Source organism: Heteronotia binoei, unplaced genomic scaffold, assembly GCF_032191835.1.
Source record: "Heteronotia binoei isolate CCM8104 ecotype False Entrance Well unplaced genomic scaffold, APGP_CSIRO_Hbin_v1 ptg001280l, whole genome shotgun sequence".
Classification (NCBI taxonomy): domain Eukaryota; kingdom Metazoa; phylum Chordata; class Lepidosauria; order Squamata; family Gekkonidae; genus Heteronotia; species Heteronotia binoei.
Window position 1 is genome coordinate 67,779 of NW_026800222.1, and position 15,760 is coordinate 83,538.

Genomic DNA, 15,760 nt, shown 5'->3' on the forward strand with positions numbered 1-15,760 from the left:
AGAGCGGTGGGGGGGGGGTCGTCCCTGCCACTTGCCTCGCTCATTTGGGTGATAAGCCGTGACGGCGGAGGGGTCACGGCGAGCCTTATTTATACTCCTCGATTGGTGGTCTCGCAGGCCCCCCACCTGGGCTCCAGGGAGCTGTCGGGGGTCTTTTTCTCCCCTCAGAGACTCGGGGGGAGGCGATGGGAGGTAGCGTCAACAGAAGCATTAAGAAGGGGAAAAGGCCGGGAGCCGGACTCGTAAAGCCACCGAGGGATGGATTTTGGAACGAGCTCTTTCTTCGTGGAGATGCGGCTGAGCGCCGGCGTCAGGCGAGGGCACCCTGCTCTTCACCGGGAGGCCTTCCTGCAGCCGGTCAAGCGATCCCTGTCCAAAAGCTGGCGGCGGCTCACCAAAGTTTCTCTCTGGGGTTCTCTTAATTTGAGCCTGACCCTGGCACCCGGGGCGCATTTTGGACCACAGCTGCGTTACCTTCCAGCCGTGCCCCCCTCCCCCCCACCCCTGCCAGCCTCGGTCTGGTCAGACACCCCCTCCCCTTCCAGGTTCTTTCGGGAGCAATCGCTGTCTGTCTGTTTCTTTCTGTCCCTCTCGGGGATTTCCGCAGGGTTCCTTGACTTCCGTACGGGAAGCTGCATGTTCCCGGCCTCTCCTCCCTCCCCAGATCTCCTCTGCTTCTTTGAAACGATTTTCCTTCTATCGGTTTTTGCCTTTGCCTTCGTAGGAGACAAACTGGAGGGGCTTGCAAGCTGGTGTCCGCAATTCCCCTCTCATTCCCCCCTCGCCCCGTTACGGGAATCTTAGGTTAATTCTTGGGGTCTCTCTCTCTCTGGGAAAAATCCAGAATTCTTTGTGATCATCAAGTAGTTTCTTTTCTATGTACATTAACCATTGCCCTTGGACAGGGCAGAGTGAAAGCGTTTCTTCCCCCTCGCTGTGCGGACATTCGGTCTGCTCCTTCGGCTGGCTTTTTTTGCAACGGAACTGAGGCCCCCAGCCACCCTCCCAGGGCCTGCCCATCTCTCCTCTCCCTCCCCTTTTAGGAAAGTGGGTCTTTCCAGGTCGTACAGAATGGGAGAGGGGTGGGAGTGGGGGGCCATCAGCGCTTGGGGGCCCAGAACAGACCTTTTTTGCAGACCCAAAGCCCAATAAAGGAATTCCCTCTAGCGCTCCCCTAAGCAGTCCCTTGCAAAGCCCTGCTTTCTGCCTTCGATGGCTTAAAGGTACCTCTCGCTACCTTGCAAGGAACTGGAAGAATGAAGCCACCGTGGGAGTCAAGTGTCCACCAGAACCTGCCCTCGTGTCGACCCGAGCCGCTGGGCGCCGGACCCTGTAGGGGCCCTCTGCTGCCAGTTAGATTCGGGTCTTGTAGCACCATAGAGCGCCACTAGGCTCGATTCTAACCGTTCAACTGCAGACGGGCAGGCTGCCTTCTTCTGACGGCCGCTGCTCTCGCCTGGGCCGGGAGAAAGAGCTGCTGTGGACGGAAAGAGCAAAGCTGGAGTCCGGCGGCGCCTTTCAGACCGGCAAAGTTTTATTCCGGGTATAAGCTTTTGTGTGCGCGCACACGTCAGAAAGTTTATACTCGGGCTAAAACTTTATTGGTCTGAAAGGTGCCCCTGGACGCCAGCTGTGTCCTGTCGCTTACAGGCAGCCTGGCGATCCACCTGAGTCTATAGGTAGAAAGGATTTTGTGGTTATCCAGCCAGGAGGTTTAGCGGAAGGGAGGCGGAGGGTGGCCAGGTGTCAGCTCCTGAGCTGGGCCCCCCCGGGAGATGGGAGAGGGAGGGGGAGACTCCTCCGGTGTGTGTTTGACGCGAGAGGCATTCGAGGGTTTGGTCCCCCACCTCCGTACCAGGCCTTCTCTCCCCTCCTGCCCCGCATTGCACCATCTCTTGCTGTTTGCGGGGAGTGTTGCTATAACGCATCCCTCTCGCCTTCATTGTCAAAACGCAAAAACGCTCTTGGAAGGCCGGAAACTTATCGCGACGCCTATGGGACCCCGCGACCTAAAATCGTGCCCTTTGTCAAAGGGTTCGAGATGTTTCCACGCTCAGAGCGTTGGGGGGCTTCCCCAGGAATTGTGACGTGGGCTCACCGCGTCTGCCCCCCCCCCCCGCAAATCAGGTCCATCTGCCCTCGCTTTGTCCTGCTGTAAACTTTCCTTCTGCCTTCGGGCTTTCGGGGCAATCATGTTTTGACACAGCTCGTCTGCAGAACCGTTTCCGCTGTCAATCATGGAATTAGAAATGTACACCTTCCCCCACCTCACTCAGACACAGAGGACCACAACTCTCAGATCATGTGACCAAGAGGACGGCTGGGGCACGCAATCCCCCCTTTTTGGTTCCGGCCCCGGGATAAAGATCGCTGCAAACTGCTACAGAGGCTGAGGGGACGTGCGTCTGTTCTTTCAACACAGACTCCCCATTCAATCATGGTTTTTTTGGGGGGGGGGTGGATGGGGTGGCTTTTTTCTTTCTTTTCTCATACGTTTCAGGTTTTTTTTTTTGGTGGGGGGGGAGAGACAAGATCTGTCTTCTTTTTTTTTTTTAGTTTGTGCATAAGTAAAATATTTTAGTAACTTGGTTTTTTCTGTTTCCAACTAGTCACTAATGCTTATTAACCGGGCGTGTGTCTTTTAAAAAGAAAAGAAAAACCTGTAACATACACTTTAAAAACGAAAGCCTGACTGTTGTAAGTTCTTATTTCAGAAAAATAATAGTAACAAATCTGATTCCTGTTTTGGAGAGAGATCCTTTTTTGTGTGCGCTACGAACGGCCAGAAAAGGGTGGCGGGGGACGGGACAGTAGGGGAAACAAACTACTGAATCGACGAAGGGTTGATTCTGTCACTGCTTGTACATTTTAATCCTTGCAATAGCACACTGGGTTAAAGGGAGAAGTAATGCCTTATCTTACTCTGTGTTCTGATACGGATAAAAGGAATGGATAAAAGGATACGGATAAAAGGGAAGTCCTTCACCCAAAAGGTGATTAACACATGGGATTCACTGTCATAGGAGGTGGTGACGGCTACAAGCTTAGACAGCTTCAAGGGGATTGGATCGACAAATGGAGCGGAGGTCCATCAGTGGCGATTATGTATTGTTGGAGCTGCTCTCTGTCTGGGGCAGTGATGTTCTATATTCTGGGTGCTTGCGGGGGACAACAGTGGGAGGGCTTCTAGTGTCCTGACCCCACTGCTGGATCTCCTGATGGCACCTGGGTTTTTGGCCACTGTGTGACACAGGGTGTTGGACTGGAGGGGCCACTGGCCTGATCCAACATGGCTCCTCTTATGTTCTTATGTCTGGGGCAGGAATGCTCTGTATTCTTGGTGCTTGGGGGGGGTCAACAGTGGGAGGGCTTCTAGTGTCCTGACCTCACTGATGGACCTCGTGATGGCAACTGGGTTTTTTGGCCACTGTGTGACACAGGGTGTTGGACTGGATGGGCCATTGGCCTGATCCAACATGGCTTCTCTTATGTGACACAGAGTGTTGGACTGGAGGGGCCACTGGCCTGATCCAACTTGGCTTCTCTGATGTTCTTCTGTGACAGTGTTGGGCTGGATGGACCATTGGCCTGAGCCAACATGGCTTCTCTTATGTTCTTATGTGACACAGAGTGTTGGACTGGATGGACCATTGGCCTGATCCAACATGGCTTCTCTTATGTTCTTATGTGACATAGAGTGTTGGGCTGGATGGGCCATTGGCCTGATCCAACATGGCTTCTCTTATGTGACACAGAGTGTTGGACTGGAAGAGTCATTGGCCTGATCCAACATGGCTTCTCTTATGTTCTTATGTGACACAGTGTTGGACTGGATGGGCCATTGGCCTGACCCAACATGGCTTCTCTGATGTTCTTATGTGACACAGAGTGTTGGGCTGGATGGACCTTTGGCCTGATCCAACATGGCTTCTCTTTTGTTCTTATGTAACACAGAGTATTGGACTGGATGGGCCATTGGCCTGATCCAACATGGCCCCTCTTATGTTATGTCTGGGGCAGTGATGTTCTGTATTCTTGGTGCTTGAGGGGCAAGAGTGGGAGGGCTTCTAGTGTCCTGGCCCCACTAGTGGGTCTCCTGATGGCACCAGGGGTTTTTTGGCCACTGGCTTGATCCAACATGGTTTCTCTTATGTTCTGAAGTATGCTTTGCAAGATGGTAGGGGGCAAAGATTCTGGCAGCGGAAAGACCAATGTGGAAGCTGCTGGGCAGACCCGAGTTTTGATGTTGTGGTTCAATGCTCGGCTCCCCGGTCAGCTGTTGCAGCTCGCTGTTGCGAGTTCAAATCCCCTCCCCCCCCCGGCATCCCTTTCATAGCTTCCTGCTTTGGTAACAGGGCCCGTGGAAGAATCTTCCAAGGCGGCTTGAGCAGGTTAGGGGCTAGAAGTTAATAGCCTGCGGAGCAAATGGCTGAGTTCGAATATCTAGTTAATTTTTTTTTCTTAAAATGAGGAACTACTTTTTTCCTTGAAATGAAGAACTACTCCCCCCCCCCCTGAAATGAGGTACGGCTGTTTGTTTGTTGTTCAGTCACACAGTCGAGTCCGACTCTTTGCGACCCCAAGGACCAAGTCTTGCCAGGCCCTCCTGTCTTCCACCATCCTCCGAAGTCTGCTCAGATTCGTGTTTGTTACATCAGTAACTCTGTCCAGCCATCTCCTCTTTTGCCGTCCCCTTCTTCTTATGCCTTTTGTCTTTCCCAGCATCAGGATCCTCTCCAGCGAGTGCTCCCTTCTCATTTGGTGGCCAAAGGATCTGAGCTTCAGCTTCAGCATCTGACCTTCCAGTGAACAGTCTGGGTTGATTTCCCTTAGGACTGACTGATTGGATCTTCTTGCAGTCCAAGGGACTCTCAAGAGTCTTCTCCAGTGAGTGCTGCCTTCTCATTTGGTGGCCCAAGTATTTGAGCTTCAGCTTCAGCATCTGACCTTCCAGGGAACAGTCTGGGTTGATCTCCCTTAGGACTGACTGACTGGATCTTCTTGCAGTCCAAGAGACTCGCAAGGTTCTTCTCCAGCACCACAACTCAAAAGCATCTATTCTTCTGCGCTCGGCCTTCCTTATGGTCCAGCTCTCACAGCCATACATGACTACTGTAATGTAGCCCTGTAAAGAACCTGTAGACATTTATTATTTTTTATTGAGATAAGAAATTATTCTCTTCACAGTAATTACGGTGCCATGGTACCAGTCAGCACTGTTACTGGTGCTCGCGAAGGGCTTTTAGAAAGCGGCCAGAGCTGGGTTGGGTTTTTTCCCAGCAGGACTTCTGATTGGCCATGTAGGTTAAAAGGCGTCCTGCTCAACAGAACTTCTGTCTGAAATGTTGGAAGAGATACTAGTAAGAGTTACGTATGGCCTCGCTCCCTGACATTTTGTGGTTGGGTCTGCCTTCTGCTGCAGCCATGTGATCGGCTTCGCCTCTTGGGGCAGTCGTTTTCTAGTTGTGCCCCCACTGCCTCGTGCCAGAATTCCAAAGGTTTCCCAACGGTGCAAACGATGATCAGCTCTGATTTTTGCCTTACAAATGCCACTTGTTACCTCTAGAGGGAGCCCGTGAGGCTGCCTGATAACTGCTAGGGTGGTGCTCCAGTAAGCGTTCTTACTGAACGCTTTGAAATCAAACCTTAGGAGGAAAACCTTCAAGGAGAGAGAGCTTTCAGGTTGGGACAGGGGCTGCGGAAGTGAGCATATCATTAGACATACCTGAAAATTCTAGTTTTTAGTTTGATGTGGTCAAATCCCTCTATTCCTGGCTTAGGGTAGAAGAAGATATTGGATTTATATCCCGCCCTCCACTCTGAATAGTCTCAGAGCGGCTCACAATCTCCTTTCCCTTCCTCCCCCACAATAGACACCCTGTGAGGTAGATGAAGATATTGGATTTATATCCCACCCTCCACTCTGAAGAGTCTCAGAGTGGCTCACAATCTCCTTTACCTCCCCCCCCCCACCGACAACCTGTGAGGTAGATGGATTTATATCCCGCCCTCCACTCCGAAGAGTCTCAGAGCGGCTCACAATCTCCTTTACCTTCCTCCCCCACAACAGACGCCCTGTGAGGTGGGTGGGGCTGGAGAGGGCTCTCACAGCAGCTGCCCTTTCAAGGACAACCTCTACCAGAGCTATGGCTGACCCAAGGCCATGCTAGCAGGTGCAAATGGAGGAGTGGGGAATCAAACCTGGTTCTCCCAGATAAGAGTCCACACACTTAACCACTACATCAAACGGGCTCTCTCTGAGGAAGCCCACCTTTGACCGACCTCGGAAGGATGGAAGGCTGAGTCAACCTCGAACCAGCTACTTGAACCCAGCTTCTGCTGAGATCGAACACAGGTCGTGAGCAGAACTTGGACTGCAGGACTGCAGCTTTACCACTCTGCACCACAGGGCTCTTTGAAAGGTCAAGGTCGTCCCCTGTGCAAGCACCAGTCGTTTCCGACTCTGGGGTGACGTTGCTTTCACAACGTTTTCCTGGCAGACTTTTTATGGGGTGGTTTGTACTTGCCTTCCCCAGTCGTCTACACTTTATCCCCAGCAAGCCGGGGACTAATTTTACCGACCTCGTAAGGATGGAAGGCTGAGTCAACCTCGAGCCGGCTACCTGAACTTAGCTTCCGCCGGGATCGAACTCGGGTCACGAGCAGAGCTTGGACTGCAGCTTTCCCACTCTGCGCCGCTTTCCTACCCCGAGGCAAATTGTGCAACGTCCCGCTTTTCGTCTCATCTTGGATTTCTTTTCCAGTCAGGGTCCAAATTGTTTATTTTTAATTTTTTTTTTAAGAAAGCATTTTGAATACATTCAGAAATAAAATTCATTTTCAGGAGACGGTCCCAATTCACGTAACTGATTCCAATCGTCAACGGTGTGGTTCTCCACCCCCCACCCCCCTTCCCAGCCGCTTCGCTGTCATCTCAGCTTCAGGTGGATTTTGGGACGGCTACTGGTCCGGTCCTGCAGCAAAAACCTCACTGGCATTTGCAGAATTTCGGCTCCCCTCCACCCCTCTGTATAACAGAGGCAAAAGCCTGACATGAGAGTTTACAGGTCCGCTAAGGTGGGCCTGAAGAATTGCTCAGCAGTGTCCTTTACCCGCGTCCGGGCATGTTTAGCTTGGAGCTGGTGTCCAGATTAATATTTTGTTGGGAAGCCCCAGCTGCCTCTCTTCTTCCTTTTGAAAGGCAAGTCCCCCCCACCCCCTCGGATCGCCGCTCCTCAGTTCCGGGATGTCAGAATTCCTCTGCGTGGCTTGAAGCGCAGCGGGAGGAGGAAGAAGTTAGCATACTGAATAACCTCCTTTCTCCTGGCACAATTTAAGATAAAAGCCGCCCGTCTTTCAGCAGCCTTCTGCAGGCTTTCAAGGACGCGGAGGTCACCTGCCCTGCCCGTTTCCCCAGGTGTCCGCTTGCTGGTGGGGGGGGTTGGAGGAAGTGTCCTGGGGGATTCCTCTGGCAGCCGGCCTCCTCCTCGGCTCCGGGGTGAGCCTCTGCGATCTCATAGAAAACTCAGGAGCAGCTGGGTGACTAGGAGAGAGGAACAACCTCCGTAGCTGCCCAGGGAAGCTTTCCGCTCAGATTTTCTCCACGTAGTTCCACGGGAACAAGCCCTCTTTGCCCCTGATACGGCCCTGCCACCATCCAGAAGGATCTGCAGAAGGAAGGAGACAAGGTTGATATTGGATTTAGAAGAAGAAGAATTGCAGATTTATACCCTGCCCTTCTCCCTGAATCAGAGACTCAGAGCGGCTCACGATCTCCTTTATCTTCCTCCCCCACAACAGACACCCTGTGAGGTGGGTGGGGCTGAGAGGGCTCTCCCAGCTGCCCTTTCAAGGACAACCTCTGCCAGAGCTCTGGCTGACCCAAGGCCATTCCAGCAGGTGCAAGTGGAGGAGTGGGGAATCAAACCCGGTTCTCCCAGATAAGAGTCGGCACACTTAACCACGACACCAAACTGGCTCTCTGCTACAAATCTCAGAGTGGATCACAATCTCCTTTACCTTCCTCCTCCACAACAGACACCCTGTGAGGTGGGTGGGGCTGAGAGAGTTCTGACAGAAGCTGCCTTTTCAAAGATAACTCCTATCAGCTATGGCTGACCCAAGACCTTCCCAGCAGGTGCAAGTGGAGGAGTGGGGAATCAAACCCGGTTCTCCCAGGTAAGAGTCCACACACTTAACCACTACACCAAACTCTCAGAGTCAGGCAATGAAGAGCGATCTTCCCTACAGGCAAAAACCACATAACAGGCAGACAAAAGGCCAAAGGCCAGCCTTGTCATAAGAACCCAAGGAAAGCCCTGCTAGATCAGAGCTGCAGTCTGCTTTGAGGTTACGGGTAGACTGCATGCTAAATATGAGCAATCAGTGTGTTGCAGCAGCAAAAAAGGCCAATGCAGTTTTGGGGTGTATCAACAGAGGCATAACACCCAGATTTCAAGATATTATAGTCCTACTGTACACCGGGTAGGTCAGGCCACACCTGTGTGCCGTTCTGGAGGTCTCGCGTCAAAAAGGATGTGGAAGAAGAAATTGGGTTTATATCCTGCCCTATACTCCTGAATCTCAGAACGGTCACAATCTCCTTTACCGTCCCCCCCCCCCCCCGACACACACACACACAACAGATACCCTGTGAGGCGGGTGGGGCTGAGAGAGCTCTTACAGCAGCTTCTCTTTCAAGGACAAGTCCTATGAGAGCTATAGCTGACCCAAGGCCATTCCAGCAGCTGTAAGTGGAGGAGAGGAGAATCAAACCCGGTTCTCCCAGGTAAGAGTCCACGCACTTCACCACTACACAAAACTGGCACATGAAGCTGCCTTTATATTGAATCAGAACCCGGGTCCATCACAGTGAGTATTGTCTACTCAGACTGGCAGCTGCTCTCCAGGGTCAGGAGGAGGAGAAGATGATGATATTGGATTTATACCCTGCCCTATACTCTGACTCTCAGAGCGGCTCACAATCTCCTTTACCTCCCTTTCCCCCGACACCCTATGATGTAGGTGGGGCTGAGAGCTCTCCCAGAAGCTGCCCTATCAAGGACAACTGGTACAAGAGCTATAGCCGAACAAGGCCATTCCAACAGCCGCAAGTGGAGGAGGGGGGAATCAAACTTTGTTCTCCTAGATAACAGTCTGCACAATTAACCACTACACCAAACTGGGGAAGGCCTCAGCCTCTCTGCCCTGTTGCTGGCCCTCCAGAGGAACTGGCTGGCCAGTGTGTGAGACAGGAGGCTGGACTAGAATGACCCTCACTGGTCTGATCCAGCAGGGCTCTTCTGAGGTTCTTCTCAGGGGAAGGCCTTGGCCTCTCTGCCCTGTTGCTGGCCCTCCAGAGGAACTGGCTGGCCGGTGTGTGAGACAGGAGGCTGGACTAGAATGACCCTCACTGGTCTGATCCAGCAGGGCTCTTCTGAGGTTCTTCTCAGGGGAAGGCCTTGGCCTCTCTGCCCTGTTGCTAGCCCTCCAGAGGAACTGGTTGGCCACTTTGTGAGACAGGAGGCTGGACTAGATGGAGCCTCCCTGGTCTGATCCAGCAGGGCTCTTCTGTGGTTCTTCTCAGGGGAAGGCCTTGGCCTCTCTGCCCTGTTGCTTGCCCTCCAGAGGAACTGGCTGGCTACTGTGTGAGACAGGAGGCTGGATTAGATGGACCCTTCCTGGTCTGATCTTGTAGGGCTCACCTTCCTTGATGATTTCAATGACCTCGTCTGCGTTGAAGCTGAGCTCATCGGTGTCTTGAGCGTCGTAGGCGTAGAGCGCCCGGCACTGAGGGAGTCGGGGCTGTGGCTTGGGCTTAGGTTTGGGCTTGGCCCGGCCTCCTCCCGGGATGGGCTTGGCTTCCTTGGAGAGCCGCCGCTGCAAGCTGGAAAGGAAGTGGTCAAAGCAAGGTTGGGGACAGGAAAGAGGACCCCTGACATTCTACCCACAGCCCTCTTGGCCTTTCCCCAGAATCATAGAGTTGGAAGGGACCTCCAGGGTCATCTAGTCCGACCGCCTGCACAATGCAAGAAACCCACAAAACCTCCCCCTAAATTCACAGGATCCTCATCGCTGTCAGATGGCCATCTAGCCTCTGCTGAAAACCGTCCAAGGAAGGAGAGCCCATCGCCTCCCGAGCAGGAAGCCTGTTCCACTGAGGAACCGCTCTAATGGTCAGGAAGTTCTTCCTAATGTTGAGCTGGAAACTCTTTTGATTTAATTTCAACCCACTGGTTCTGGTCCGACTTTCCGCGGCCACAGAAAAGAATTCCACCCCATCCTCTAGAGGACAGCCCTACAAGGACAAAGATGGTGGTCCTATCACCTCTCAGCCGCCTCCTCTTCAGGCTAAACATGCCCAGCTCCTTCAACCTTTCCTCATAGGTCTCCAGACCCCTCGCCATCTTCATCGCCCTCCTCTGAACTCGTTCCAGCTTGTCTAGATCCTTCTTAAAATGTGGTGCCCAAAACTGAACACAAGACTCCAGGTGAGGTCTTTGGGATTAAAATCATAGAATCCTAGAGTTGGAAGGGACCTCCAGGCTAATCTAGTCCAACCCCCTGCACAATGCAGGAAACCCACAAACACCTCCCCCTAAATTCACAGGATCCTCATTGCTCTCAGATGGCCATCTAGCCTCTGTTGAAAAACCTCCAAGGAAGGAAAGCACACCACCTCCTGAGGATTTATTTATTTATTTATTTATTTAAGATTTATATCCCGCCCTTCCCACAAGTGGCTCAGGGCGGCTTCCAATAGTAGATCCATCAAAATTACACATATAAAGGGATCCATATTTAAACAGATAAAACAGATAAAACAGATAAAACCCTAGTTATTAATACACATAAAGCCTGTTGAAGCCTGTTGATGAAGCCTGTTCCACTGAGGAACCGCTCTAACTATTCAGAACTGTCACAAACCCCTCCCCCCTAAATTTACAGGATCTACATTTCAGGATCAGCATTGCTGTCAGATGGCTATCTAGCCTCTGTTTAAGAAGACTGTAGATTTACACCCCACCCATCTCTCTGAATCAGAGACTCAGAGTGGCTTACAATCTCCTTTCCCTTCCTCCCCCACAACAGACACCCTGTGAGGTGCGTGGGGCTGAGATGGCTCTCCCAACAGCTGCCCTTTCAAGGACAACTCTGCCAGAGCTATGGCTGACCCAACTCTGCCAGAGCTATGGTCATCTGACAGCAATGAAGATCCTTTGAATTTAGGGGGAGGTATTTGTGAGTTTCCTGCATTGTGGAGGGGTTTGGAATAGATGACCCTAGAGGTCCCTTCCAACTCTACAGATTCTATGATTCTAAGGCCATCTCAGCAGCTGCAAGTGGAGGAGTGGGGAATCAAACCCGGTTCTCCCAGATAAGGGTCCACACACTTAACCACCACATCAAATTGGCTCTCCAGTTAAAAACCTCCAAGGAAGGAGAGCCCACCACCTCCTGAGGAGGAAGCCTGTTCCCCTGAGGAACTGTTCTAACTATTAGGAACTATCGCAAACATCCCCTGAGTTCACAAGATCAGCTTTCCTGTCAGATGGCCATCTAGTCTCTGCTTCAAAACCTCCAAGGAAAGAGAGGCAAAACTTCCAGGGAAGCCAAGACGCGAGCAGCCCAACTGGCATTTCCTGCCAGCCTCTGGGCATCAATGTTCCCTCTAAGCCAGGGGTCCTCAAACTACGGCCCGCTGAGGACGTTTATGCGGCCCGCCAGGTTATGGCAAAATCAGACCAGAAGTGACGTTCGACCTAAACTCGCGTTAGCAACGCACACTTCCGGCACTGGGCTGAGGCGGCGGAGACAGAGTGTGAGGTGATACCGAGGTGAGGTGAGTTCCCAGGCCGGGGTGTGTGGTGTGGGGAAGGGAGAGAGATGCAGAAGACGGAGAACTGACGGCCCGCGGCCTTGTACAGTAACGGCAGTCCGGCCCTCCAACAGTCTGAGGGACAGTGAACTGGCCCCCTATTTAAAAAGTTTGAGGACCCCTGCTCTAAGCTGTGGAGTCTTGTGAGCAAAAATTCTACTTTGTGAGCTACAACATTGAAGTTGGGAGCTACTGTGCAAATTAGTGTGCTCTGGGGCCATTTTTCCTGAGCTGAGACAAAAATGTGTGTGAGCTGGAGGCTAAAAAATGGTGCGCTAGCTCACACTCAGAGAGAACGCTGCTCTTGGCATGGTGGCGAAGTTTGAAATCACATTGGAGACCTTTGTAGTGAAGTTGTGGGTATGATCTGATGTTCTTGAATTTAATTGCTGTGCACTGTATATAATGGGTGGCTAGAATTGCATATTTTGTTGCATTTTTAGCAGTTGCTAAACACGGTGAAAATAGTCTTGCACATTTACCCAGAGCGCTGTAGTCTTGTGAGTATGTTTTTAAGGTTGTTTCAACTATAATCATGTATCGCTTGCCATTTATGGAATGAGTTACAAATTTGCCTTTTATTGTAGTCGTGTAAACATGTGATTTGCGGAAGAGCCCCGTGGCGCAGAGTGGTAAAGCTGCAGTACTGCAGTCTGAGCTCTCTGCTCACGACCTGAGTTCGATCCCCGGGGGAAGCTGGGTTCAGGTAGCAGGCTCAAGGTTGACTCAGCCTTCCGTCTTTCTGAGGTCGGTAGAATTAGTACCCGGCTTGCTGGGGGGGAAGCGTAGGTGACTGGGGAAGGCAACGGCAAATCACCCCTTAAAAAGTCTGCCGTGAAAACATCGTGATACGACGCCACCCCAGAGTCGAAAACGACTGGTGCTTGCGCAGGGGACTGCCTTTACCTTTGCTAAACATGCGATTAATGCAACACGCTATGCATGAAGAGCGATCGAAGCAGAAGGACTCAGGTCAACTTCCTGTACGTCAGGACTCCTTCGCCGGAATTGTGAATTTAGGGGGAGGTATTTGTGAGTTTCCTGCATTGTGTGTGTGTGTGTGGGGGGGTGGGACTAGATGACCCTGGAGGTCCCTTCCAACTCTAGGATTCTATGACTGTTAAGAGCGGTTCCTCAGTGGAACAGGCTTCCTTGGGAGGTGGTGGGCTCTCCTTCCTTGGAGGTTTTTCAACAGAGGCTAGATGGCCATCTGACAGCAATGAGGATCCTGTGAATTTGGGGGGAGGTGTTGGTGAGTTTCCTGCCTTGTGGAGGGAGTTGGACTAGATGACCCTGGAGGTCGCTTCCAACTCTAGGATTCTATGATTCTAAGTTTCCACAGGCTTCCTTTGGAGGTGGTGGGCTCTCCTTTTTGGAGGGTTTTCAGCAGAGGCTAGATGGCCATCTGACAGCAATGAGGATCCTGTGAATTTAGGGGGAGGTGTTTGTGAGTTTCCTGCCTTGTGCAGGGGTTTGGACTAGATGAGCCTGGATGTCCCTTCCAACTCTATGATTCTCCTTCCTTGGAGGTTTTTCAACAGAGGCTAGATGGCCATCTGACAGTGATGAAGATCCTGTGAATTTAGGGGGAGGTGTTTGTGAGTTTCCTGCATTGTACAGGGGGTTGGACTAGATGACCCTGGAGGTTCCTTCCAACTCTATGATTCTGTTTCTCCTTCCTTGGAGGTTTTTCAACAGAGGCTAGATGGCCATCTGACAGCAATGAAGATCCTGTGAATTTAGGGGGAGGTATTTGTGAGTTTCCTGCATTGTGTGTGTGTGTGTGTGGGGGGGACTAGATGACCCTGGAGGTCCCTTCCAACTCTAGGATTCTATGCATTCATTGGGAATTGTACCTTTTAGTTTCTTGTAGCGAACGAAATGTTGATATTTGATGGATTATACCTTAGTAATGTGGTCACTATAACCTTTTGGTCGTTGGGGCCTGGAGATCTGGAATTACAACAGACTGGAGGAAAGGGCTGCTGTGTAGCGTTGTACGCTGCTACCGTCCCTCCCCACTCCCAAACCCACCTTCTCTGGGCTCGTCTCCCAAATCTCCATGAATCCCCCTGACCTGGAGTTGGCAACCCTGCACCCAGCACTCCCCGCTCCCACCTGCAGGAGGTGTGCGAACGAGCCAAGCGGAAACCCATCCCATCCGACCGCTGCTCTCTCGCCCAGACCCAAATTCGCTGTGGTGCAGGAAGACTGTTTAGAGTAGGAAGGCGGAGGGCAGAGCTTGCTTTGCCAGGCTCTCTCAATCGCACAGCAGAGCTACTGAGCCAAGCCTCTCTTCTTCCTATTGGCTAAGGCTCATTCCCCTGTTGGTGGATGGTGGAACTGACCGAGACAGTGACATTAGGCTATCGAGGGGAAGAGAAGAAGATTCAGCCGTGGCTTCTGAGCTTCTGTGCAGGAAGAGTGTTTAGGGGAGGAAGGGGGAGGGCAGAGCTTGCTTTGCCAGGCTCTCTCAATCGCACAGCAGAGCTACTGAGCCACACCTCTCTTCTTCCTATTGGCTGAGGCTCCTTCCTCTGTTGGTGAATGGTGGAACTGACCGAGACAGTGACATTAGGCTTTCGAGGGGGAGAGAAGAAGACTCAGCCGTGGCTTCTGTGCAGGAAGAGTGTTTAGGGGAGGAAGGGGGAGGGCAGAGCTTGCTTTGCCAGACTCTCTCAATCACACAGCAGAGCTACTGAGCCACGCCTCTCTTCTTCCTATTGGCTGAGGCTCCTTCCCCTGTTGGTGGATGGTGGAACTGACTGAGACAGTGACATTAGGCTATCGAGGGAGAGAGAAGAAGACTCAGCCGTGGCTTCTGAGCTTCTGTGCAGGAAGAGTGTTTAGGGAAGGAAGGGGGAGGGCAGAGATTGCTTTGCCAGGCTCTCTCAATCGCACAGCAGAGCTACTGAGCCACGCCTCTCTTCTTCCTATTGGCTGAGGCTCCTTCCCCTGTTGGTGGATGGTGGAACTGACTGAGACAGTGACATTAGGCTATCGAGGGAGAGAGAAGAAGACTCAGCCGTGGCTTCTGAGCTTCTGTGCAGGAAGAGTGTTTAGGGAAGGAAGGGGGAGGGCAGAGATTGCTTTGCCAGGCTCTCTCAATCGCACAGCAGAGCTACTGAACCAAGCCTCTCTTCTTCCTATTGGCTGAGGCTCCTTCCCCTGTTGGTGAATGGTAGAACTGACCGAGACAGTGACATTAGGCTATCGAGGGAGAGAGAAGAAGACTCAGCCGTGGCTTCTGAGCTGCCGTCTGCTTGAAGGAGGAGAAGAGACCTGGATCTCGCACAAGAATTTGGGGAAGGCAAAGAGGCCGTGCCCACCCCAATCCACTCACCCAGCCACGCCCTGGTCCGGGACGTTCATGAAGTCCAGGTTGACATGGGTGGGGGCCGCTTTAGCTCTTGGGCTGGCCCCCTGCCGGGGCAGGCTGGGCTGCTCCATGCTGACTTGCCGGGTCATGGAGAGACGGGAATGTTGGAGACTGGGCCTACCGCCTCCCCGGCTGTTCCACTTCGGGCCTGTTCAGAGGAAAGAGGAGAAGGCGTCAGTTGAGGGCTTCAGGGGAAGCATGGGGCATCCAGTCTGGAGGAGTGCTTGGCTGATACGCAGATGAGAGGGGTGGGGCAGAAGGAAGAGAATCAATAGGCCCAGCTCACCCAGGGAAGAGTTGAGGGGTGGGGGACTTAGGACCACAAGCTAACCAGCAGGGCTCTTCTGACGTTCTTCTCAAGGGAAGGCCTCGGCCTCTTTGCCCTGTTGTTGGTCCTTCAGAGGAACTGGCTGGCCCCTGTGTGAGATGGGAGGCTGGACTAGATGGACCCTCCCTGGTCTGATCCAGCAGGATTCCCCTGATGTTCCCCTTAGGGGAAGGCC

The 15,760-nt window shown here is 52.4% G+C and overlaps 1 protein-coding gene across 1 annotated transcript in view; it reads right to left on the minus strand.

Moving 5' to 3' along the window:
• The window catches only part of LOC132590956 (unconventional myosin-Ie-like), a gene marked incomplete at its 5' end in the record, with an annotated part of 88,498 nt that overhangs the window by 26,167 nt on the left and 46,571 nt on the right, over window positions 1-15,760 (minus strand). Inside the window, 3 exon segments of the mRNA XM_060263866.1 lie at window positions 1,293-1,456; window positions 9,705-9,886; window positions 15,222-15,405. Coding sequence (XP_060119849.1) covers window positions 1,293-1,456; window positions 9,705-9,886; window positions 15,222-15,405 — 530 coding nt within the window.